At 40.4% G+C, this 27333-nt stretch overlaps 1 protein-coding gene across 1 annotated transcript in view; it reads right to left on the bottom strand.

Annotated features, from left to right (window-relative positions):
• Positions 1-20911, bottom strand: part of abcd1 (ATP-binding cassette, sub-family D (ALD), member 1) — an 87829-nt gene extending 66918 nt beyond the window's left edge. The window contains exon 1 of the mRNA XM_028813284.2: positions 19150-20911. Within this exon, the coding sequence (XP_028669117.1) occupies positions 19150-20112 (963 nt within the window). The 5' untranslated portion in view covers positions 20113-20911. The remainder of the gene's footprint in view (positions 1-19149) is intronic.
• Positions 20912-27333: the final 6422 nt, after the last annotated feature.

Raw genomic sequence — 27333 nt, forward strand, 5'->3', positions numbered from 1 at the left:
ACACATCGTTTGCGATTATATCTTAATTGCTGTTTTAATGATGTGCGATATTAAATTATCGAGTATGTAACTCGCTTTGCAAAAAAAACAAACACAGAGTTCATTCACTAATTCAACAGTATAGACCACTGCGCATGCGCAAAGCGAGTTGCGTAGGCGTGCACGTCCAGCAAGCCGCAAGTTATTGTCGCTCGGTGCCTCAAAATGAGTGAACAAACAGCGCCAGATGATAAAACAGCCTCGCCATCTACGTTGTCAGAGTTAATTGCCAGACATGGTTCATTCTCACTCGCATGGCAGTGGTTTAGCTTTGAAAAGACTGATGTTGCTCAAAAGACAGCAATCTGCAAACTATGTGGTAAATCAGTTGCCGTTAGAGACAGCTCAACAACTAACTTGTTTCACCATTTGCGAACTAACCACCGCACAGAATACGAAGAATACGAAAAGCTTAAGGAGTCAACTGTCCAGCACAAGTCTAAAGTAACCAAGGTACAAGCACAAAAAGACACTCAGCAAACTTTAGCGGACTCATTCTGCAAAAAAGTGCCTTACGACAAGAAAAGCAGTATGTTAGATTTGTGTTCTTGCTTGCATGCCGCACATGTTCAGTTCAAGGCCTGTAATTGTGATGTTCAGGTATTTTATTCCCTGTGCATTTATAGCTTGTTTACATGAATAGCAGGTACTCTCATTTTAATAGTTTTGTTGGTCTCAGTGCAAATGTTTGTGTACATCTTGTAGGCCACTGTTCAGTTATGTACTATAATACATAATACATACTGTAATAAGTTGACTGGTGAATTTAATGTTTTTGTTTTACTTCATCCATCCCACCATTCATTATCGTAACCGCTTAATCCCAACTGGGGTCACTGGGGTCGCGGGGGTGGGGGGAATGTTGGTTTAATTTTTGATCCTTCCTAATCTTACTCTAACCACATAAAGCGCATTAAGAGACTTTCTTATTTCCACCTCCATAAAGATCCTGTGTTCGCTCATTTCTCTCCTTTTGTGATTCTGAGAAATTTGTCCATGCTTTTATTACATCCCACATTGACTACTGTAACTACTTCCTGGCAGGTGCAAATTCTAATCTGTTATCACAGCTCCAGCTGTTTCAAAACTCTGCTGCAAGAGTCCTTACACAGACTCAAAACAGCAAGCACACAACATCCATGCGGCTACATCTTCACTGTCTACCTGTGTCTAACAGGAGTCTGAATATAAAATTCTACTACTAACCTATAAATCTTTAAATGGCCTTATACCGGGCTACATCAGTAACTTCCTCCATCACTATGTTCCTGTTCGCCCACTAAGGTCCACTGACCCTGGCAATCTTGTTGTGTCATAAACTAACCTGTGCTCTATGGGTGAAAAAGCGTTCAAGCTCTTTTGTGCCCAGGCTTTGGAATGACTTCCCTAAAAAAATGAGTTCAGCTGACTCAATTCATTCTTTAAAAAAAAAAAAAAACACCAAAAAACTAATTTGTTCACGAAGATATTTAACTTACCCTGACATTCTGACCCTTCTTTCAGTTCACCCTCCCTGTCCAGGTTCTCAGGATTATTTACAATTGAATCACCAATTATTTTATTTGTTCAAGGTTTCTTGTAGTATTTTGTATATTTTTTATTCTGGTTTATGGTCTCTTAATCTAATTCTGTGACTTTTGTTTCCAGTATTTATGTTTATTCAGTGTTTTATATGGATATTATTTGTTTATAATTCTGCATATACCCTGCTGTTCATTTTACATTTCTGCAAAGTTCTTTGAACATGGCAGGGGTGCTTTATAAATAAAATGCATCATCATTATTATTATTATAATTATTATTATTAAATATGGCCTAAAACAAGATCAGATTTTTACACAAGACCTAAAACTACTAAAGAGAAACCAATTAAACAAAAGACAGAAAACCATAGTCGTTCATTTATTTTTTGAGGAAAATGACCCAATGTTACATATTTGCAAAAGTATGTAACTGATAATCCTAGAGGTTCGATGTAAACAGAAATTTAGAGTTGGGTGTTTTAATGGGATAACAATCAGGTGTGAGTGTGAGAGGCCCTGTCCTATTTAAAGAACATAAATCTGGGTCTTCACTATCAAACTCTTAACTTCACCTCAAAGGCTTATGGAAGTATGACAGGCCTCGATCACAGGAGATTTCTGAGGAGCTCAGGAAAAAAAAAAAAGATGTTAATGCTCATCAGTCTGGAAAAGGTTAAAAAACATTTCTAAAGAGTTTGGACTCTCAGGCAGGCAGATCATGTACACTTGGAAGAAATTCAATACCACTGTTACTCTCCCCAGGAGTGGCTGGCCAACAAAGATCACTCCAAGAGAATGTAATATTCCGGAAGGTCATAAAGAACCCCACAGTAACGTCTAAGGATCTAAAGGCCTCTCTCGCATCATGAATTCCCACTCAGGAGAACACTGAACAACAATGATGTAAAAAAGGTTTAGTCAAAGAAGCCCATCAACATCTCTGAGCTGAAGCAGTTCAGGAAGGCAATATTGGCTGAAGTTCCATCAAGCCAATGAGCAGAGTAGATCAATGGTTACTGGAAACGTTTACTGAAGTTATTGCTGCACAAGAGGGTCACACCATTTACTGAAAGCAAAGAATCACATTTTTTTAAAAACACAAACATGTAACATTAGATTATTTTTCTCAATAAATTAATGAACAAGTATAACGTGTTTGTGTCATTAGTTTAATTAGGTTCTCTTTATCTAGTTTTTGGACTTATGTAAAAATCTGATCAATTTTAGGCCATATTTATGCAGCAATAGAGAAAATTCTAAAGGATTCACAAACTTTCTAGCACTGCTGTAAACAGTATACACATTAAATGAACAGATCATATATATACAGTCATAGATATGCATGTACATACACTACATAATAATTTAAAAAAACAAAAAAAATTACAATAAGATTTCACACAAGTACTTCCATAGACTAAACTGCCCTTGTGATGTCTTAGAAACTTAATGGTGAAAAGTTAACTCTGCAAAGGAAAACCTTTGAGAGGGGCGATATTGCTAGCATGTAGCCTGGGGAAAACATATTGTCCTGCTTGAAGATAAATACTAAGAGATAGTAGGATGTACATCCTTCCTGAGTTACATATGAAGTTTCAGGTATGTTTCCACAGGTATTAACAAGAACAGGAAAACTGTTTGGAAATGGTCACCCATGGTATTTGCATCTACCAAGAAGTCAATCCAAGGCTGAATCCACAAAGGAAAACTGGCTTTGGGTCTTTCAGCTTGTCTTAGAGCACCACTTCATTGTCAGCCACATAACTGGATAGTTGGTACACTTAGAATATCTGTGTCCTTTCTACAAGTTTGAGTGTTACCGAATGATAGAAATTCCTCAACATAACCAGTGAGTTTACAAAATCAACAGCAGCACCAAATTCAAGTATATCTTCAGTGACAGAAAGCAAAAAAATGAATGTGGATTCCAAAATTTAGGTGTTCATAACTGGCAGATTCATGTCTATGAAAAATATAGCACTGCAAATACACTACCTTTAAATGTAATATAAAATTAAATTGGTATATCCTAAAGACAAAGAAGCTCACATACTGCAGTTGCAAATCAAGTCTAAAAAAATTGTTCATCATGGAAGAAAGAAGCATAACAGTAAAATTAATAGATTTCAGTGCGTCTCACCCAAAATTACACACAGTAAACTCCATTCTTAAAATTTATAGATTAAATCAAAAGCAAAACCTATGTTAATAAATAGGATCAGTTTTAAAGCAACAGTAGTTAATGAAATTAATTACCACAAAGACTGGTATCTTTTATCTTGCCAAGATGTGTTTTAAAGATGCTGACAACTTTCTCATACTTGAGGCTTTGCCTGGTATTCCTTTTTCAGAAAAAAGAGAAGGTAGACTTGATTTTTAATAAAGAATTTTAATTATCTCCAAAATGCCTAAGTGAATTTTCTCAGGTCCTGATGCAAGACATCAAAATCAAACAAAGCAAAAAACTTACTTATTCTTATCTTACTCTAACTCAGTTCACACCTAAACTTTGGATAAGCTATGTTGATGACACATTCGTCATATTAAAAATTGACCTGCTGAACAATTACCACAACCACATCAATGCAATATTCCCTGCAATCCAGTTCACTATGGAAAATTAAATAATGCATCAATTTCCTGGATATATCCATTGAAAGAAGTAACGACGCCACCCTGATGGTGTTTATCGTAAGAAATGTTATGCATACAGAATATTACACTTTGTTAGCAATCACCTATCATTGTATAAACTGAGCTGTATTAAGACACTGTTCAGAAGAGTTCACACCCATTGTAATACGAAGACTAAAAAGCATGAAAGATGCTTTTCCAACTGTTCACATGAAATGGCTACTCAAAAACATTCCTCAAACAATGCTTATATAGGAGACGGAGACCCCAATCGACTCTAACCTGACCCCCCATCCCACCTGGCACACAAATCCTTATAATCACATCCATATCCATTCCATATTACTAACCGAAGGTTGTAAACCGGATGGGCGCAGGGCTCACCAGATGTACGGAAACCCCAAAGGTCCATGCTGTGACAACGCGTGCTCCTACAACGCGCTTGCGAAAGGAGTCACGGCACACACCAACTGTGACAATGCGCGCGTTGCGAAAGGAGTCACGGCTCAAACCAAAGGTCCATGCTGTAACAACGCGCGCGCCTACAACGCACTTGCAAAAGGAGTCACGGCTCAAACCAAAGGTCCATGCTGTGACGACGCACGCGCCTACAACGCGCTTACGAAAGGAGTCACGGCACACACCAACTGTGACAACGCGCGCGCCTACTACGCGCTTGCGAAAGGAGTCACGGCTCAAACCAAAGGTCCATGCTGTGACAACGCGCTCGCCTACAACACGCTTGCGAAAGGAGTCATGGCTCAAACCAACTGTGACAACGCACGCGCCTACAACGCGCTTGCGAAAGGAGTCACGGCTCAAACCAAAGAAAACACAGAAACGAGACTATGACCTGTGAACTACACCTGAGGTAAGGCGTGCATGCCAGGTTGTGCGGCCGCCCGGACGCGACCGCCCACAGCACCGCATATACCCTCCATGATATGTCTTCAAGCAGCGGCTTCCCACCGAGGCGCATATTGCGCTGTGGCGCTCGCCCCACAGTCAGACACAGCGGCTGCCCAGAGTCAGTAGGTGGCCCCCAAACAACACAACCTGTTCAAGCAGTTGGTGTCAGCGAAGGCAACAGACTCACGTCTCCACAAAACGAAACCGCTTTAGTACAGATATGCCTATTAGATTAAATGACATTTCCCCAGACGCACCCGCCCTCCATGATATGTCATCCATCCACATATCGGACGGAACAGAAACTGACTGCCATTCTAGGATTTCCGATTTGCTAGCGAATCGCGGGCTTACTTGTGGTATCAGAAGATACAGCACATATCCTTTCCAAATCAGACATCAAAATAGCACACAAGCCTGCAAACACTCTGCGCATAGTCCTTTTTAATGCTTGTGGCAGGCGGCTAGGGGTCAGACCCAGCCACGACACCTGGAAGGACCAGGAGGTGGACTATACATCCCCCAGGCCACAAGGGGGCAACCGCCCTGATTAGCGTGGGGACCACGGGAATGAAGCATGGAGGCTCAACCCCGTTGGGGCCCGTAGCCACTGCCAGGGGGCACCCCGAGCTTCATAGAGCCCGGGAGGTCTGCACTTCCGCCACACCAGGGAGTGCTGGTGGAGAAACTTCCAGGGATGCCCGGAGTGCTTCCAGGTGCTCATGCGGCACTTCCGCCACACCAGGAAGTGCCGCCAGAAGGACGTCAGGGAGCACCTGGAGCACATCCGGGTGAATATAAAAGGGGCCGCCTTCCTACGGTCGAAGAGCCGGAGTCGGGTGGAAAAAGGCAACGCTCGGGAGTGAGGAGGAAAGGCGGCCTGAAGAGGACGAGTGAAAGGCCCAATTAGAAGGGTGTTTGGTGCTGGAGCACTGTGTGTGTGTGGGACATTGTGTTTGCAGACCGTGTTTATAATAAACGTGTGTTTTTAGAACTGCTGGTGTCCATCTGGTTTTGTCCGGGCTGTCTTCTCACATGCTAAAAGCAGGAAATTGGCAGCAGGCACGGAACACGGTTTACGGCATACCATGTGGTTCATGCCCAGCTGTATACCTGGGACAAACATCAAAAACACTCACAATATGTATACAAGACCACCACAATGTTGTCAGAAGGAAGGATCCACAGTCTCTGATTTACACACATACAAGTTCAACCAGACACACATTTAAATGGGACTCAGAGCAAGTAAAATTCAAAGCCAATATTAAAAGTGCCAGAGTACTGGCTGAATCGTGGCTACCTCATGGTTTTATGTCCAAAGCCTTGATGAATGTAAAGAGGACCAATATGAATGGAAAGGCACTCTTTTTAAAACCATTATTTAGAACAAACCTCCTTATATGATGTAAGCCACACAAACACAAAGTTATACCTTTATATGTTCTGTCTTTAGATATATTAAGAAATGAAGCTTTCCAACTTAATTAACCCCAGGAGGGGTTTTCCTCATTTTAATTCTCTACCATTATTAAAAAAGAAGAATTTGTGCACTATACTGAAATCACACAGATGTCAGCTTCACCAGCAGAAGGCATTAAGGACATGCCAATAAGCACTGTTTTCATTATTAAAAGGCCAGCTGTAATTCATTAGAAGCAGCAGTTCTTTCATTCCCTCATTTATACATCAAGCTACTCCAACTTGAAGGTCACCAAACTCTGGACAGTGGACCAGTGGAAGGGATACTTCATCAATGCAAATGCACAAAAAAAAAAATTATAATTCAGTAGATTCCTACAACTGCACTACAGCTAGGAGTTATGCTTGTATATAGATTCTGTTCCTGCTTCTACCAAACAAGTAAACTAACAAAAAAGAGGGAGAAAAAGGAACAGCCTTCTTTGTAACTCACTGTAACAAAAACCTCTTTATACTAAAAAAAAAAAAAAAAAAAAGCTTGTAACTGCTTTGTTCTGTAAGATATAGTTTTCATTGGGGTGGAGTTTAGTTTGCAGTTTGTGCTCCTGTAGACCAGTCTGACTAAAGCTACATTCTTCACATGTTTAAGATCTATACCATGCAAGGCTGTACCAAAAGGTGTACTGTAGGTAGTCATTCAATGTGGCATACTTATTTAATGTTATGTGAAAGTCACTGAGTCTTTACTTGCATAAAAGTACTGCATTTAAACATCTTTATACAATTCCAATGAATGAATGTTATGTTTTATCTAACAGCAGGGAGTCAAGTGGGCCTTGTTCTGATTTGCCCACTGTTGAAACGTTCAAGGACAGAGCAGTCTGAACTTTACACTGTCATCAAAATATATTTTGATAAGATAAACAGTTCATACTCTGTGTCTTTGCACTGCAGAAAGCACACAGGAAGACAACACCAGTGTATAAACCATAGGCAGCAAGAGAACTTTTCTCAGTTACTCTATGTGAGGTTTTAGGATCAACACATGCTACAGAAAAATAAAACTGTAAACAAACAGACCAATATGACATTTTTAAAACAGCATGAAAACATTGAGAAAAGCCTAAATATATTTATCAGTAAGTGAACACACAAATCATCTTGATTACCATTTTCGATTGTTTGTATCAACTGAAATATGTCCACATTTGTCAGTGAAGGCAACTTCAACATCTAGAGTTACCAATTTTAGCATTTTTAGGTGATTTGTCAATGCCTGCTCTACCATAGTTTCTTAGAATCATGATCCCACCATAAGCAATATTAAGTATTGATAAAAATATGGCTTTACAATAAACATTTCACTTTACCCAGAGTGTAGCATTTGATCTTAATATGGCTCAATACTTCACCTCTTATGTGCATGTTTTTAAAGCCCTTACCTATTACCCTACTTAGCAGTTCTTAATCATTGTACATTTTATAAGAAAAAAAATCACAGTAATTAGATTTTACAATATTCAAATATGGGGTGCCCATCTAGGCAGCATTGTGCAAAAAGTGGAACTCAACTTAAGACAGTTACAAACCAATACTGAACAGGGCATTAGTCCATCATAAGACATTTTTTTTTAATTGAGAATTTTTCAACATGCTGCTGGAAATCATGCTTAAAATTCATGTATTACGTGATAATTATGGTCAAAATGTTCATTAAATCAGCATTTCTAATATTGCTACACCAGCATTCTATTTTTTTCCTTGTTTTCAATATTAATAAACTCTTAATAAAAACCCAGTCATAATTTTAATTAAGCTTGTTTTTCTGTATTCATTTACTTCTGTCTCGTTCCAAATGTGTTCTGTGGAATTACAAATGGAAAATACACTCTAGGATCATCAATGCTAATTTGAAAGCAAGGGTTTCTTTTATTAGAGCTGAAAAATAACACAAAAAAAACCACTTCAGACAGAACATGTTTTAAGAAAGTCATAAAATGTACTCTTTTCATTAAACCTCAAGAACTTGAAAGGGATTAAGTAGGCTCAAAATGTTCATCCCATTGCTAAGATTTGTTTAATACAGAAAACAAGATGTTTTTGTGGTTAAGACTAAAATGGTTTAAATACATTAAAAGTTAGCTACATTTAAAAAAATCATTTTGTTAATAGTTAGGGGGAAAAATCCATTTAATCCTGGACACAGGGGAGTAGTAGCACAGAACTCTGGGCTCTATACATCAGCAGTCTCTGTGGGCCCCCTTCCTCTCAATCCATGTCTGTCACACATCCTTTTCATTCCAATCTGCTTTACTATACATTACTCCTGACCATTAAATAGTACTCTCTGTGTACAGTTTGATGGTTGTTAGCTTTGTACAGTGATTTGTGACATGATATGGTGAAGTACAAGTTCAATGACCAAATATTTTAACTAGAAACCTTGATTCAAAGAAGAAAGCTCAACATCCATCCGATGCCAAACCCACGGAATAACGTTTGGTCATCACTTTCTTATGAATACCATAGGTTCAGACATGAGCTACACCTTTTATTTCCTTTGATGTCTGCATGTCAGGTAGCTGCTGCTTATCTGGTAGTAGCTTATTTTTTATATATATCTGTTGCTCTTACTTTTTCAAAGGGAAAATTAAATTTTAAGAATGTTTAAAGCTGACCAGTTTGGAAACAAGTTTTCTATTAAGATTACGTTATTATAAGAATATCATAATCAGTTAATGTTTGATTCCAAAAAATTAAAATAAAATACTTTCTTTAATGCTAATTTTGTTCAATTGAGTTGCAAATAAGTTGCAGTTTTTAATTGTGCGTACAAGGATTGTCAAAAGAACTGATTTTAACATTTTAAAATTACAGTACTTCAATACTCATTTTTCATGGATTCTACAGCCTGCATTATGAATGCATTTCCAGTTCGCCATGGCAATAGTTGCAGCCCCATTTTAACCCACTCAAAGGTTTTAATGGCAACTTCAGCAGCTTTGGAGCCTTTACTAGCACACTTAATTACCAAAGAAGGCAGCCGGAGTAGCGTCTCAAATTGCTTTGGTGTTGTGCCCAATGGGGAAGGAAAACTGCAAGATAACACGCAAACCTGTATGCAAGATTTGATACCGCACATTACTAAGTAAAGGGGTAACACAAGCAGTTTAGTCAAGCACTTAAAAAGGCAGTAATGGTCGTGGCCCATATGGAATCCTAGGTGGGGAAGTCTCCCTTGGTGTGTAGGTAACTTACCCAAATGGCGCCCCATCCCCCCCCCCTCCGATGGCAGTGCCCTAGGCAGCCACCAACGTCATCTAATGGGTTGACCAGCTCTGTTTAAAGGACCTTCACTCAGGTTAATATACAAAGAATTCTGAAAGGTATCTTATTTCTAAATTAAGGAAGCATTAATAAGTATGAACCTGTAAACTGTTGTGCCTGAAGCAAAGATGTTGCGTTAATTATTTTTCAACAGGCTAAAACGTTTTTTGTTGTCAGTTAAATGTTTGATACATTAATACAGGAGTCTGCAATTATTTTTAACCTGTGGGCCAGTTTTATTCTGTGCTGTTCATTCAGGGGCAACATTCTTTAGCATTGGAACTCCTTCACTCCCTCAGTTTTCAACTGTCGCTGTGAAATGTGGTTCTGTAGTGCGTTACTTTCTTTTATTACATGTGATTTCAAAATTACATCTCATTACATAATGTAAGGCACTATAACTTTTCAGTGCTTAACTGCATAAATAATGGCATGACTTCTCATTGATCTCATAAACTTTCAGCTCTGCTTTAGTTCATGTATTAAGTATGTCAGGGCTCATTTACAGCCCAACAAAAGCACACCTCACGGAAAGCATATTGACATGCTCATCTATCTTGCAAAAAATCTGGAAGTTATAAAGACATTGTAGTTTATTTACATTCAAAAATGTAATGTGCACTGTTTGCATGTATGCAAAGCCTTTAAATGTGTCAGTAGCCTGTTTGTGTGTTACTTTTCTAAACAATTATTTACAAAAGATCACATTAATGTTCTTTTTATTTAAATGTTTAATGTTTGTTTTAAATGTTATGTACAGTATATTGTTTACAAATAATTTCAATACATTGACACTTAATGTTTGCAACATAATTCATTGTACTGCCTCAGTAACAGTACAGTATTTGTTTACATCAATGAAAAAATAAAAAAACTGCTGACCAAACTTAAACTTCTTTACTTTTTTATTGCTTACAGAACTTTACTCTTACCTTTTAAAAAAGATTGCACTACTTCAAGTTTTTGCATTAATGACAAAAATTTCTATTTGTTTTCATAAATGTAAAGTTTCATGATACAGAATAACAATTTATTTAAATAAGGTTTTTATTGAATTGCATAATATATTGTATTGGTTATTGAAAATGGGGTCGAAGTTCAATACTTTTCTATCTTGACAACATTAGTGCGCGCATTGTTGTTTAACAAAATTACGGGAGCTTAGGTCAGTACTGTGTTTAAACACTAATTCTAGATGAGCCCATAATCGCAGGTAAAAGAAAATGTCTTATCACTTACATCAGATACTTTGAAAACAACACAAAAAATGATTTAACAGGTATTCAGAAATAATGGAAAGAAAGAACAGACTATTCACTTTTAAGAATTATTAATCAGTTATCATTTCCAGATTTATGAATGCAAATCTAAAAAAAAGCAAAGTGTCAGACAAGCTGATTTGAAACATCTTGTTATAAAAGTCGATTTAAATAGATGCAGTATCCTGAAAACTACCACTGCTTACAGGTTCATGTGGCACTGATGATATTAGGCTTAAATATTTAGATCAGGGGCATCCAACTCCGGTCCTGGTGGGCTGCAGTGGCTGCAGGTTTTCATTCTAATCCTTTTCCTAATCAGTGAACAGTTTTCACTGCTAATTAACTCCTTTTCCCTTTATTTTTTAATTGCCCTGTTTTAAAGGATTCAGTCCTCTGAATTGATTCATTTCTTCATTAAATGGCAGCTAAACTAGAAATGAGATGTGAAACGAGCCAACAGATGACCAGCTAAATAGGAATGTCAAACTCCTGCCAATTTCACTCCAACCAGTTTCTTAATGAGAAGCCAATTCTTGCTGTTAATTAAAGCCGTTATTGAATATCATGACTTGTTGCTGCTCTCCTTCTGCCACAGCAGACTGTTGATTTTCTGTTTTTTCCAAGACAAGATGTTTTGGTGACCTGAGCAGACCAATACGACCGAGACATTAACCTTTCTTTATTTTCAGGTTAGCTGGTCATGTTGTGGTGTGTTCTGTGTCTAATTATTGTTTGGCTGCTCATTAAGGAAAAAAAAAACTAAGGGGTCTAAGACACATCAATTAATGCTAAGGCAAAACAAGTTAATCAGCAGCAAAAACGGCTTACTAATTAACAAGATGGTTAGAATGAAAACCTGCAGCCACTATGGCCCACCAGGACCCGATTTGGGCACCCCTGATTTAGATAGTATTGATTAACCATTATTTTTAAACTACCATATATACTTGTGTTCTCCCACGGATAAGTCGGGCTTGATTTTACCGTATAATTTCCAGTATTTTATAATGTCGGTCGTATAAGTCGAACGCAGAAAACTCACGCTATTGGTCCAAGAGATTATGACATGCTAACACTCACCTGACAGAGTAACCACGGAGCACACTGCCTTTTTTTCTATGTATTGTGCCTACATGACCACACGGTAACACCCACACTATTCCGAAGCGACGTTTGCACTGATTTGTGTTTTTTGTATCTCACACCCTTATACACCTTTATCGTAAGAGCATCCCTTATCTAGGATGAAGTGTTCGATCAGAAGAAAATATGAAGCTGGTTTTAAATTAAAAGTCGTTGAAGTGGCAAAAGAAATTGGTAACTGCCCTGCTGCAACAAAATTCAATGTGTCTGAGAAACTGATGCGAGATTAGAGGAGGTAAGAAGATGTAAAAAAAATAAAATAAAATAAAAAAAAATTAAGTGTTGCATTTTTGAATGGGCATACAACTCAGGATCTGATTTTATGATAGATTTTTCGTGTTTCAAGACCTGACTTACCCCTCCTTTAACCGTCACCTTATCGTGGTGGAGGGGTTTGCGTGTCCCAATGATCCTAGGAGCTCTGTTGTCCGGGGCTTTATGCCCCTGGTAGGGCCACCCAAGGCAAACTGGTCCTAGGTGAGGGATGAGACAAAGAGCGGTTAAACAAACCTCCTATGAAGAAAAACAATTTTGGACGGCGTTTTCCCTTGCCCGGACGCGGGTCACCGGGGCCCCACTCTGGAGCCAGGCCTGGAGGTGGGGCTCGATGGCGAGCGCCTGGTGGCCGGGCCTGCACCCATGGGGCTCGGCCGGGCACAGCCCGAAGAGGCAACGTGGGTCCCCCTTCCCATGGGCTCACCACCTATGGGAGGGGCCAAGGAGGTCGGGTGCAGTGTGAGTTGGGTGGTGGCCGAAGGCGGAGACCTTGGCGGTCCGATCCTCGGCTACAGAAACTGGCTCTTGGAACGTGGAATGTCACCTCTCTGAAGGGGAAGGAGCCTGAGCTAGTGCGCGAAGTTGAGAGGTTCCGGCTAGATATAGTTGGACTCACCTCGACGCACAGCTTGGACTCTGGAACCAATCTCCTTGAGAGGGGCTGGACTCTCTACCACTCTGGAGTTGCCCCCGGTGAGAGGCGCCGAGCAGGTGTGGGTATACTTATTGCCCCCCAACTTGGAGCCTGTACATTGGGGTTTACCCCGGTGGACGAGAGGGTAGCCTCCCTTCAACTTCGGGTGGGGGGACGGGTCCTAACTGTTGTTTGTGCGTATGCACCGAACAGCAGTTCGGAGTACCCACCCTTTTTGGAGTCCCTGGAGGGGGTGCTAGAGGGCATACCTTCTGGGGACTCCCTCGTTCTGCTGGGAGACTTCAATGCTCACGTGGGCAATGACAGTGAGACCTGGAAGGGCGTGATTGGGAGGAATGGCCCCCCTGATCTGAACCCGAGCGGTGTTTTGTTATTGGACTTCTGTGCTCGTCACGGATTGTCCATAACGAACACCATGTTCAAGCATAGGGGTGTTCATATGTGCACTTGGCACCAGGACACCCTAGGCCTCAGTTCGATGATCGACTTTGTGGTCGTGTCGTCGGACTTGCGGCCACATGTCTTGGACACTCGGGTGAAGAGAGGGGCGGAGCTGTCAACTGATCACCACCTGGTGGTGAGTTGGCTTCGATGGGGGGGGAGGATGCCGGTCAGGCGTGGTAGGCCCAAACGTGTTGTGAGGGTCTGCTGGGAACGTCTGGCAGAGCCCCCTGTCAGAAGTAGCTTCAACTCCCACCTCCGGCAGAACTTCGACCACATCCCGAGGGAGGTGGGGGACATTGAGTCCGAATGGGCCATGTTCCGTGCCTCTATTGTTGAGGCAGCTGACCGGAGCTGTGGCCGTAAGGTGGTCGGTGCCTGTCGTGGCGGCAATCCCCGAACCCGCTGGTGGACACCGGCGGTGAAGGATGCCGTCAAGCTGAAGAAGGAGTCCTACAGGACCCTTTTGTCCTGTGGGACCCCGGAGGCAGCTGATAGGTACCGGCAGGCCAAGCGGAATGCGGCTTTGGTGGTTGCTGAGGCAAAAACTCGGGCGTGGGAGGAGTTTGGGGAGGCCATGGAGAATGACTTTCGGACGGCTTCGAGGAGATTCTGGTCCACCATCCGGCGTCTCAGGAAGGGGAAGCAGTGCAGTGTCAACACTGTATATGGTGGGGATGGTGCGCTGCTGACCTCGACTCGGGATGTTGTGGGTCGGTGGGGGGAATACTTCGAAGACCTCCTCAATCCCATTAACATGCCTTCCAATGAGGAAGCAGAGCCTGGGGACTCAGAGGTGGGCTCCCCCATCTCTGGGACTGAGGTCACCGAGGTGGTCAAAAAACTCCTTGGTGGTAGGGCCCCAGGGGTGGATGAGATACGCCCGGAGTTCCTCAAGGCTCTGGATGTTGTAGGACTGTCTTGGCTGACACGCCTCTGCAACATCGCATGGACATCAGGGACAGTGCCTCTGGATTGGCAGACCGGGGTGGTGGTCCCCCTCTTTAAGAAGGGGGATCGGAGGGTGTGTTCCAACTACAGAGGGATCACACTCCTCAGCCTCCCTGGAAAAGTCTATTCAGGGGTCCTGGAGAGGAGGGTCCGTCGGATAGTCGAGCCTCGGATTCAGGAGGAACAGTGTGGTTTTCGTCCTGGTCGCGGAACAGTGGACCAGCTCTATACCCTTAGCAGGGTCCTGGAGGGTGCATGGGAGTTTGCCCAACCAGTCTACATGTGTTTTGTGGACTTAGAAAAGGCATTCGACCGTGTCCCTCGGGGAATCCTGTGGGGGGTACCGGCCCCCCTGATAAGGGCTGTTTAGTCCCTGTACGATCGGTGCCAGAGCTTGGTCCGCATTGCCGGCAGTAAGTCGAACCCGTTTCCAGTGAGAGTTGGACTCCGCCAGGGCTGCCCTTTGTCACCGATTCTGTTCATATCTTTTATGGACAGAATTTCTAGGCACAGCCAGGGTGTAGAGAGGGTCCGGTTTGGTGGGCTCAGGATTGGGTCACTGCTTTTTGCAGATGATGTTGTCCTGTTTGCTTCATCAGGCCGTGATCTTCAGCTCTCTCTGGATCGGTTCGCAGCCGAGTGTGAAGCGGCTGGGATGAGAATCAGCACCTCCAAATCCGAGACCATGGTCCTCAGCCGGAAAAGGGTGGAGTGCCCTCTCAGGGTTGGTAGCGAGATCCTGCCCCAAGTGGAGGAGTTCAAGTATCTCGGGGTCTTGTTCACGAGTGAGGGAAGAATGGAGCGTGAGATCGACAGGCGGATCGGTGCGGCATCCGCAGTAATGCGGGCATTGCATCGGTCTGTCGTGGTGAAAAAGGAGCTGAGCCGCAAGGCGAAGCTCTCAATTTACCAGTCGATCTATGTTCCTACCCTCACCTATGGTCATGAGCTATGGGTAGTGACCGAAAGAACGAGATCGCGAATACAAGCGGCTGAAATGAGTTTCCTCCGCAGGGTGTCTGGGCTTTCCCTTAAAGATAGGGTGAGAAGCTCAGTCATCCGGGAGGGGCTCAGAGTAGAGCCGCTGCTCCTCCGCATCGAGAGGAGTCAGATGAGGTGGCTCGGGCATCTGATCAGGATGCCTCCTGGACGCCTCCCTGGTGAGGTGTTCCGGGCACGTCCAACCGGGAGGAGGCCCCGGGGAAGACCCAGGACACGCTGGAGGGACTATGTCTCTCGACTGGCCTGGGAACGCCTTGGGATTCTCCCGGAAGAGCTAGAAGAAGTGGCCGGGGAGAGGGAAGTCTGGGCATCTCTGCTCAAGCTGCTGCCCCCGCGACCCGACCTCGGATAAGCGGGAGACAATGGATGGATGGATGGATGGAAGACCTGACTTATGCACAAGTATATATGGTAATAAAAATAAATATGTAAAGTCAGCAAATACACATATTAAGGTAAATTAACAAAACAACAAAGATCATCCATCAGCCTTTCAAAACACTGAATGAGCTCACTTTTTGTTGTTACATGTGGAGAATCCCTATAATTAACAATAAAATTTTGGCGCCAATCAATTTTAAACCAACTTTCCTGGTATAGATAAGTGTGTATCCTCAAAAAACTCTTAAATGTCACCCTATAAACATTTAATAGTAATTTTAAACCGACAGTTATTTAAAAAAAATCGAGTTTATTAAGTAACTACTCCTTTCTAACAATTAATTCAAGAGAGGCATTTGTTTCCTTGGGCCATCTAATTTGCTAAAATGCTTTAAAAAATAATTTGGGCCTTGGCATTTAAATTGGCAACTGATTCTTGAGAAGATTTATGTAAGGATATTATATTATAAAGATAATTGTTTATTCCACCTTTGCAGGGGCACAAATTTCAATGTATTTAGGGATGGCCTTTTCATTTAGCAGATATTCAATTCATCTCCCTCCCCAACATGATCATAGAAATTACACATACTGTATAAAATGTATTGCTCATTTCCACCTGTAATTGTGTAACAATTCTGAACATGTCTAAGGGCTGTATTAATTCAAAAGAGCAATAGCTGCTTCTCAGCAGGTAGCAAGTGCTTCGTTTGACAGTGATATCATTTTTGATGCATGACTGGTCCACTAAACAGACAGAAAAGTATATTTAACTAGCACGTATCCAATTAAATGAAACAAACTGTCAAAATTTGACACTGATTTTATAGTTTGTTCACTCTAAGTCATAGGCATACTGCACTATTCTGACCAAGCATTTAAAAAAATGTTTAAAAAAATGCGTAATATCAAAAACAGTCTAATCATGAAAGTAAAAACAACCACTTCAAAGTGTCGAAGCCCCCCAATTTTCGTCCAACCCTTTCTATCATTTTAAATTCAAAGAAGCATTGTCATAGATAAATCTGCAAGACAAAGTCATATAATATGTTCTTTGTTCTGAAAAAATACAGTATCAATAACACTGAGTACTGACAACAAATACTTATGGACAGAAAAAAAACATTTTTAAACAATTAAAAGCTTCAAAAAATAGTCATCCTTTGTTTAGACTACTTTAATAAAAACTGTTAAAATGTGTCTTTTCATTTGCCCTGGACTGTGAAAAGTGGCTTTTGTATTTTTTATTGCCTATCAAATGTGTGTTTTGACTGTGTCAAGTGCAAAAAAAAAAAAATCAGGACTTCAATAATAATTTAAAAGAATCTGTTATCCAAAATTCCCAGAGCCAGCACAATTATAAGGGAGTATTAACCTCCTTCACGTTAATGCCCAGCATGACTCAGAATTCTGTGTAAATATGGTTAAGCTCGAGTCAGACCCTAACTGACATGTAATGATCCTCTTTACAGTTTTAAGCCTGAATAACTCTCAGGACAATTTTCTCCTGCTATCTAGTGGAGGAAATAACATCATGCCAAAAAAAATATGAATATTTATATGCTTTCTGCCACTTTATGGTAATTCATCAATGTTCATGAGTTAAGCGGAGCCTTCTAACAAAAACACAAAAGCAAACAAAAAGCCATAAAACGAGTTTTAGAACAAACTGAGCCTGAACCATTGCTCAAAATAAGCAACAGTAATGATGTCGAAAACTGGTCATCAGATATTGCCACAGACAGTGAAACTAACACCAGTTCACTAGATTCAGACCTGCCAAGTTTCCACAATGTTCATGTTTGGTGTCAAACTCACTCCACATACAGTGTGACCAGGCTGACATTTGTACTAAGCCACCTGGAGCTGTAAGACAACGATGATAATCAGTGGTTCATCATGTTGTCTCTCTTTCGCTCTCTTTTTTAACCTATCCAGATTATAAAAAATGAAGGTACTGGAACTAATTTAAAATTATTAGCAAAATAAAATTAAAAGTACATTCTTGCTTTATAGATGAAGAGAAGTACTGTATATTATAGCTCTGTTTTATTTTGTTTTTTTAATCAGAAATTTTGCTACTATTTAAAAACCTACTGTATATAATCAATTATCATGTTAACTGCTGTTTCTACATTGTGCAACTTGCATATTAAAACAAACTTCTTACAAGTACAGAGGTCACAGTAACAGGGTACTAAACAGTATTTCAAGGGAACCACTGGTTGCTTTAGTAATAAACAGTGCTAACAAACCAAAAGAAAAGCCTCAAGGACAGAAAAACAAATTCATTCCAAAGTTTAAAAAAAAAACATTTTTGCTTTACTAAACCAAATTATATGGACTAGTTTGGCAAGAAGATTAATGCAGAAACTATGAAATAGATTTTCTTAATTGAGGATTTAATTATACACAGTCATTGACTTACAAATAAGAAATTTGTTGAAACAACAAATAACAACCAGAATCATCTGGTGTCAAGTGTTATTTAATACAAATGAGGAGAGAAGCAGCAAAGGGGTGAAAATATTATATATGCAACTGAAAATACTTTGTCAGAACAGAGGCAATTCAAATTCATACAAAAAAAAATCATCAATACATAGACAACTTAAAGGCAACAGTAATCATTATTCACAAACAGATCAAAAACAACCAATTTAATACAAACCCACTTAAGGATATTTAGTAAAACATTGTCTTATAAAAAATATGTTACAATCATATCTCATAGATTGTGGATAAGTACCTTTGCTGAAATCTGGTAATCCTGGTCTGACTGGAGTCATTAACAGGATGAAGAATAGTGAATAAAGTGGGAGTGTGGTGGGATTGGGTTTCCCCAAACAAGTTCAGTATTTTAATAATACAAAGACCTAATGATCTGGACTAGAGTGCTTCTATGACATATGCTTCAAACACCTAACATTTCCTTAATGAAGTACTTTACCTTATCAGTGTGTATTTTGCACCTTATAAAATTACACTCTATAATAGAAAACACTGCTGGATGTGAAGTGAAGATGAAGTTAAGTATGATCGGTTAAGATTACTACTGGAACAAAAAACCTTTTGGAAGACATTATTACAATGAATGTTTTCTTTACAGAAAATAAGGTTGCATTTCTAAATCACTGTGAATTGATGAATAAGGCACTCCAACATTCTGAGAGAGAATATTTACCTGATGGCCACCATAGAAGGCAATCTCCTCCGAATTGGCGATGATACGGGAATGCATGTATCTCAGGTCACCCTTCCGTCTGGCTTCTTCTGCTACTAGCTTGCCAAACTTGGGAGAAAAAGCACGCAATACTTTAGCTGTCAAGAAGACCACAAGCCCAGCAATAGCAGAAGGCCAAGTAGTGTTGGCACCCTTGGACTTGGCTGTCTTGAGCAGAGTGTAACTTGTCATCATGACATCCAAGATGGGTTTTGTCAAGTTGGAGTAAAGATGTGCTACTGAGGCTGCAAACATGACAATGTCTTCAGTGAGGGACTGATCTGGGTTGGCTAAGCGGCCATCCATGTTGCTAACCCTGTAATAAGTCTGGTTGCTGAAATAGAGCTTATATGCATGCCGAACCAGTCTAGTTCTGAAAGACAAAGCCAGTTGCCCCTCCAGGTAGCGAATTGCAGAGTTCACAAAAGTAGCGGGGATTGCAATAAGAAGCCATTTGGTTAACTCCAACACAAAGGCTCGTGGGTCCTTTTTCACAATTGTCTTCACTATTTTACCATCTAAATGTGCAACATAAATGGAAAGAAACGTCCGTGAGATAAGGGCTACTGAGTGTAAACCCAGCAAGCCAAATTCTTTGCAGATGAGCCTTGGGAACAAAATCTTTAACAAATGCCACAAACGTTCCAGAAATTCCTTGTTGACACTGGGAGAGCGGGTTTTTGTTCCTGATGCAGTTTGCAGAGCACCATTAGTTTGAGAAGAAAGAACTCTCTGCCCAGTCAAGCCCGAAAGGTGACGGTATACAACGGGGTAAAGCTTTTTAACACCATAAGCAGCAGTAAGTAAAACCACAGCTTTTTTGAGGATGGATGTCTTCCTTAATTTTGCAGGCAGTTCTTGATTTAGCAGAGCAGCCATCGCCCCAGTACCGGGGGATGGAAATTTACTTGTACAGTACCACATGAGAGAGAAACAACTTGACTTATTTCCTATTACACTCTCCCTTTTCCTATAAAGTGCAGAGATACACTGGCAACTCAAAAACTGCAGATTAGTTGTCAGTTCTTCAAAATATTCCGATGTGTAAGAAATGTGACTACTCTTACAACCATCGATTTTACTGTCTAAATAAAAAACTAATACTGAAAAGTTGCCTTTTTTGTTTTTGGATTAAGTGGACTTAAGAATGTTGTGTTATTTAAAATAATTCACAAAAGCCTGCAGAAATCGCTGGTGAGTAGGTGTCCAGAATTCTTATTGCAGAGTCAAAGAATGACAAGGTACGGGAGACAGAAAGATGGATGTGCGGGAATGTGGCAAAGAGAAAAGGACGCGCGTATTAAAGTCATGTATTCGTTTTAAATACACCACCTTCAAATTCAAAGAGTCTGTATCGAATTCAGTAACTAGAAGCGAACAATAAACGCTTAAACTCGTCCTCCCCGTTTTCCATTCGATTCCTTAAAACTTTCATAATAAAAATGTGACTTAGCTGAAAGTTATACAAAACCGACATCGGCGCGGAGCAACTAGGGCAGAGTTGACCTCAAGTCCTTCTGTATGTAAACTTCCCATTTCCTTTTAACGAATATTTGTATTTTGACTTCCTTCTGTTTGCTGCCTCTTTCTTCTGTTCACCTTCTTCTTCTCTTCGCACCTGACAGATGTCCACTTCGCAGACCTCCTGTGAATGCGAAGCGCTCTTGACAGTACTAACAGGGGTAGCGACCCGCAGCTAGGAAGTCCTCCTCATTCCCACAATGCACCCGCCAGGAGTTTGCCTACAGCAGATTGTTTAACATCTAGGCGGCGAGAGCGAATTCGAGTAAATAGTGAGCTGCGGAAAGGTAGTTCGAAGAGATAGAACTTAAGAAAATTAGTTTAGTAATGAACTGAGGAGTTTGTGTAAGTAAAGGGCAACAAAAATCTTAAGTGTTAAATTGAAGACTTAAATAAGTAAAGGGCAACAAAAATCTTAAGTGTTAAATTGAAGACTTAAAAGATATTTGCAAACGCTTACTTATTGTGGTTTAGTGGCTGGAATTGTGCAAAACGACGAGATTGGAGTATTATTAATATAATATAAAGCATTCCCTCATCCATAAGTGAACAGTCGCTGGCATTAATAAAGTCAGTATCAAAACGTGCATCGAATGCTGTTTAGCTCTAGTATCGTAATCACAGGTGGTGGAACAGCAAAATAATGTGATCATCTGAAATTTCACGGAGACGTGTGCAATATTAGCTCATAGTCACTGGGACTCCTTTATATGTAGCAGAAGACATCTACATGCAAACCACAATGAAAACGTTGAAATCAGTGGTTACTGGGTCATTACATTTGTAACAAATGTCACCTCTCACCGACTGCTTTCTAACTCGAATAACTGACGCGTGTCGCGGGATACACCCGAGCGTTTCCTGGTAGATGGAAGCATTTCCTGCAATACCTTACGCACCTCTCATGGTGTTAGGCATTGCAACCTTGCCTGTTGGATTTGAAAAAGATCACTGTACTGTAGAACAATTCGTGTTTTATGCGTGAACTCGCATATTGAGACGTCAGAGATAAAAGGTTAAAGAACAATACAGTGCAGTTTCTCTTAGTATTGGGTGAATGAAAGCATTAAAATACGTACGTATACTCGTCTTATTTTTCAGAGATTGTATTCTACAAAGATGGTAATAAAATAACCACACTTTTACTTCAAACTTCCTCAACAATATAAACCACAAATATAGGTAATGTGATGTTTTATCACACTGCCTACTCTTGCTGTTCTTCTAAGCTTCCTGGAACCTTCCCAATGGACTTTGCAGCCTTGCTACAACTACATTATTTTTTTTTATCTTTTGCAGTAGGTTACTATAATCCAAACTTTTCCAGTTATGATATGTAGAGCCAAATGCAAAGCTTTCCAGTTGAGGGTTGTCTCCCTAATAAAATGTAAATTTAATAGTTTGAGTATCTGGACATGCTGTATTTATTGAAAGCAGTATTAGTGCTTCAAGTTTTAAACATTTTACTTTTTGTCATTATGTTGTATATATATAAAAAAATAATTTATACATAACATAACCTTATTGTGGGTAGTGAGACCATGGGTTTAAAACATTATTCTGGCCCACCTAACTATACTAAGAACCACAGGAAAAACTAGTTTTAGTGTCATGGTTTAGGAGTACCCTAGACTTGAATAGCCAGTAGTCCCAGAGCAGACAATGAGAGTATGGAAAGAAAAAGATACAGACATACACACAGTATATATAAATACAGTATATACAGTATCTAACCCAGCCACAGGGAATGCACAAACCAGTGTGTTTCTTTGTGCCAGTCCCAAGCCCGGATAAATGGGGATGGTTACGTCAGGAATGGCATCTGGTGTAAAATTTTGCCAAATCAATATGCAGACAGATGATCCGCTGTGGCAACCCCTAACGGGAGCAGCCGAAAGAAGAAGAAGACAGTATATACTGTACATACAGTACTGTGCAAAAGTTTTAGGCAGGTGTGAAAAAATGCTGTAAACAAAGAATGCTTTCAAAAATGGAAGTGTTAATCATTTATTTTCATCAATCAACAAAATGCAGTGAATGAACAAAAGAGAAATCTAAATCAAATCAATATTTGGTGTGACCACCCTTTGCCTTCAAAACAGCATCAATTCTTCTAGGTACACTTGCACACAGTTTTTGAAGGAACTCGGCTGGTAGGTTGTTCCAAACATCTTGGAGAACTAACCACAGATCTTCTGTGGATGTAGGATTCCTCACATCCTTCTGTCTCTTCATGTAATCCCAGACACACTCGATAATGTTGAGATCAGGGCTCTGTGGGGGCCATACCATCACTTCTTGTTCTTCTTTACGCTGAAGATAGATTTTAATGACTTTGGCTGTATGTTTGGGGTCGTTGTCCTGCTGCAGAATAAATTTGGGGCTAATCATACGCCTCCCTGATGGTATTACATGATGGATAAGTATCTGCCTGTATTTCTCAGCATTGAGAACACCATTAATCCTGACCAAATCTCCAACTCCATTTGCAGAAATGCAGCCCCAAACGTTCAAGGAACCTCCACCATGCTTCACTATTGCCTGCAGACACTCATTATTGTACCGCTCTCCAGCCCTTCGACGAACAAACTGCCTTCTGCTACAGCCAAATATTTCAAATATTTTGACTCATCAGTCCAGAGCACCTGCTGCCATTTTTCTGCACCCCAGTTCCTATGTTTTTGTGCATACTTGAGTCGCTTGGCCTTGTTTCCACGTCGGAGGTATGGCTTTTTGGCTGCAACTCTTCCATGAAGACCACTTCTGGCCAGACTTCTCCAGGCAGTAGAGGGGTGTTCCTGGGTCCCACTGGCTTCTGCCAGTTCTGAGCTGATGGCACTGCTGGACATCTTCCGATTTCGAAGGGTAATAAGCTTGATGTGTCTTTCATCTGCTGCACTAAGTTTCCTTGGCCAACCACTGCGTCTACGATCCTCAACGTTGCCTGTTTCTTTGTGCTTCTTCAAAAGAGCTTGAACAGCACATCTTGAAACCCCAGTCTGCTTTGAAATCTTTGTCTGGGAGAGACCTTGCTGATGCAGTATAACTACCTTGTGTCTTGTTGCTGTGCTCAATCTTGCCATGACATGAAACTGTCTTTCACAACCTCACCTTGGTAGCAGAGTTTGGCTGTTCCTCACCCAGTTTTAAGCCTCCTACACAGCTGTTTCTGTTTCAGTTAATGACTGTGTTTCAACCTACGTGTGACATTGGTGATCGTTAGCACCTGTTTGGTATAATTGGTTGATCATACACCTGACTATAATCCTACAAAATCCCTGACTTTGTGCAAGTGTACCTATAAGAATTGATGCTGGTTTGAAGGCAAAAGGTAGTAACACCAAATATTGATTTGATTTTGATTTTTCTTTTGTTCGCTTACTTTGCATTTTGTAAATTGATAACAACAAACAATCATTATTTATATTTCTGAAAGCATTCTTTGTTTACAGCATTTTTTCACACCTGCCTAATAAAACTTTTGCACAGTACTGTACATAGACAGAAAGATGTGAGAGGCACTATTTGATAGATATATACTGAAAGAGAAAAAAAAGAAAAATATTTTAAAACATCCGGGAACTAAATAGTTTATTTTCACAATATCAGGTATTTTCAGCTTTGTGAAGGTAAAACAAAAAATTAAAAATTACAGCAAATTTAGTTTTTCACCAGTTTGTAGACTCTAGGCACTTTTCTCAAGTTACCAGTATACTTCAGCTGTTGTTCAGTTTGTGTTACTGCCAACTCAGTAATTGTACAAGGTTTGTATTGCTTCATTACCAAATTAACATCAAAGTCTAAATAATATGTCAACAACAACATTCTGTTTAGGAGCAGTATGTAAACTCTAGAGAATTTCTCTAATAGTGCATTAAAGATCTGCTCATGATCTGCCTCCAGGAAGGCACATCAAGTAAAGTTTTGTTGACCAGTGCTCTTCAAGTTTAGATTTTTGAATCATATAAAATGAATGCAAAGAAAAAACAGAAGCTCATCTAGACTAACATGAGACCACATGCATTTTGGAACTGGTTTTCAGAGTGTGATCTTGGATGAGTTACTGTGAATGTTGGGATCATTCACATCTAACGTCTCTTATGAAAGATTGAAATCCAGTAATGATCATCTGTAGGGCCATATGTTCCATTTTGCCACTCTTGGCAAAAAAAAAAATTGCCACCACCTCTGACTATACAACATCACTATTGCCATGAGCAATTCTGTATCTGCTCTTACACACACACACACAGTGTATTGTGATGCTACTTCATTTCTACCATCAGTACTCATTAAGGTCAAGGTCTTTTTATTATCACATACACAATGTACAGTGAAATTCTTACTTGCACAATGTTCCTTGCAGATACAATAATAAACATAAAACGTCAGGAAAAGAAAAAGCTCAAACGTACATTAAATCTAATATTAATAACAGTAAAAAAAACACTAAAACACAATGTTATTTACACAACAATCACAGAAGATGTGACACTCCCACTGTGTGGTGTAGTGGTTAAGGCTTTAGACATCAAATCCTGAGGTTGTGTGTTGAAATGCAGCTACTGGCACTGTATGTCCATGAGTAAGTCACTTGACTTGCCTGTGCCCTAATTGGAAAACCAAAAGAAATGTAACCAATTGTATCATAAATGTTTTAAGTCACCTTGGATAAAGTTGTCAGCCAAATAAGTAAATGTAAATTCAACTGAGTGAATTATCACATACAGTATGATAGCTGAGCAGCCTTATTAGGTTCAAGTAGAAACTGTTTATAAATGTCACAGTTCTGAAGGCAATAGCTTTGTAGCGCTTGCCTGATGAAAAGGAGGGAGAAAAATGTCCATGCAGGGTGACTGTGGCCCTTTATGATTAATTTTGCTTTTGCCAGACAACCGTTGATGGCAGTTTGAGGCCTACAGGACCGATGCAGATCTGTCAGTAATGCACTCTCTCTCTTACCTGCATCAGACAGATTCTGGACATCTGCAGGGAATAAATTCATGCAAATCAAACTGTCATTCGGTGCTGTTCATTGGAGACAAGTAAGCTTGGGGATGACTGTGAGTGTGTGACTAGTGGTGGGCCAGTCATTGTAGGAATGAGAGTAAAGGGGTAAAAAGAGGACTTAATTTGCCAGTATTGTAGCCAGGAATATTTAATTGAAAAACAATAACAAATATTTATTCATACATTTTGATCAATTTTGGTGTTCACGCACCTGCAGGGTGATGAGCTACAGCCCAGATTCGTCCAACTATGAGTTCACCCACACCTTCTCAAAACCAGGTGAAGGAATACTACAACCAAAAATTTTTTATTTATTTATGTTACTTACCCCATGTAGTTTGTAGTGGTGACTGACAAAGCATTTTAATATCATGTTTTTGTGAAAAAGTACATAAAGATTCTAATAGAATAGAGCCCAATAATGATCAATGCTGGACAACGGCCTTGAAGAAAGAAAAAGAAAATGTTCACGTCACATAATCTATTGTTATGCTTCTGTATGCTCAAAATATGCAAAATGAATGCATTTCTTCTTAAATATTATTAGTAATTCTGCAAAACTCAGTGTACAATATAAACAGGAAAGGTACAATCCCATAATACTGTGATTTTAATCTGAAGATAGGATTCTTCACCAATGAATGAAGGGGCGAGGGAAATCTTCAACTCTGGCTAATGCATGGTTCAGAGCCTATTTTGGGAGCTCCAAATGGTCACATGTGAGCCTATTTTTTACTCCAGCAACATACAGTGGATTCAGAAATTATGCAGACCCCTGCTCTTTCTGCACACTCACTGTATTACTGATTTAATTTTAGATGGATAAGTTTGATATTTTTGCCCATAAATTTACATTCAGTAACACATAATGACAAAGTGAAAACATGTTTTCAGAAAAGTTTGCAAAGTTATTAAAAATCGAAATCTGTCATTCATATAAATATCCAGACCCTTAATTCAGTGCTTTGTAGAAGCCCCTTTGGCAGCAATTAAAGTTTCAAGTCTTCTTGTATAGGTCTCTGTAAACTTTGCATACTTGAATTTGGTTAGCTTATCCCATTCATCCAAGGCAGATCTTTTGAAGCTCTGGATGGGAATCATCTGTAAATTGCCATCTGCAGGTCTCTCCACAGATGTACTATGGGGTTAAAATATGAGCTTTGGTTGGGCCTTCGAGGACAGTCAGACGTCTCCCAAGGTCACTCCAGTGTTGTCTTGACTGCTTGCTTTATGTTATTGCCGTAACAAAAGGTGAACCTTTGCTCCAGTCTGACATCACATATACTATAGAGGGGGTTTTTCTCAAGGGCCTCTCTGTATTTGGTTGCATTCATCCATCCATCCATCCATTGTCTCCCGCTTATCCGAGGTCGGGTCGCGGGGGCAGCAGCTTGAGCAGAGATGCCCAGACTTCCCTCTCCCCGGCCACTTCTTCTAGCTCTTCCAGGAGAATCCCAAGGCGTTCCCAGGCCAGTCGAGAGACATAGTCCCTCCAGCGTGTCCTGGGTCTTCCCCGGGGCCTCCTCCCGGTTGGACGTGCCCGGAACACCTCACCAGGGAGGCGTCCAGGAGGCATCCTGATCAGATGCCCGAGCCACCTCATCTGACTCCTCT

Source organism: Erpetoichthys calabaricus, chromosome 11, assembly GCF_900747795.2.
Source record: "Erpetoichthys calabaricus chromosome 11, fErpCal1.3, whole genome shotgun sequence".
Classification (NCBI taxonomy): Eukaryota; Metazoa; Chordata; class Cladistia; order Polypteriformes; family Polypteridae; genus Erpetoichthys; species Erpetoichthys calabaricus.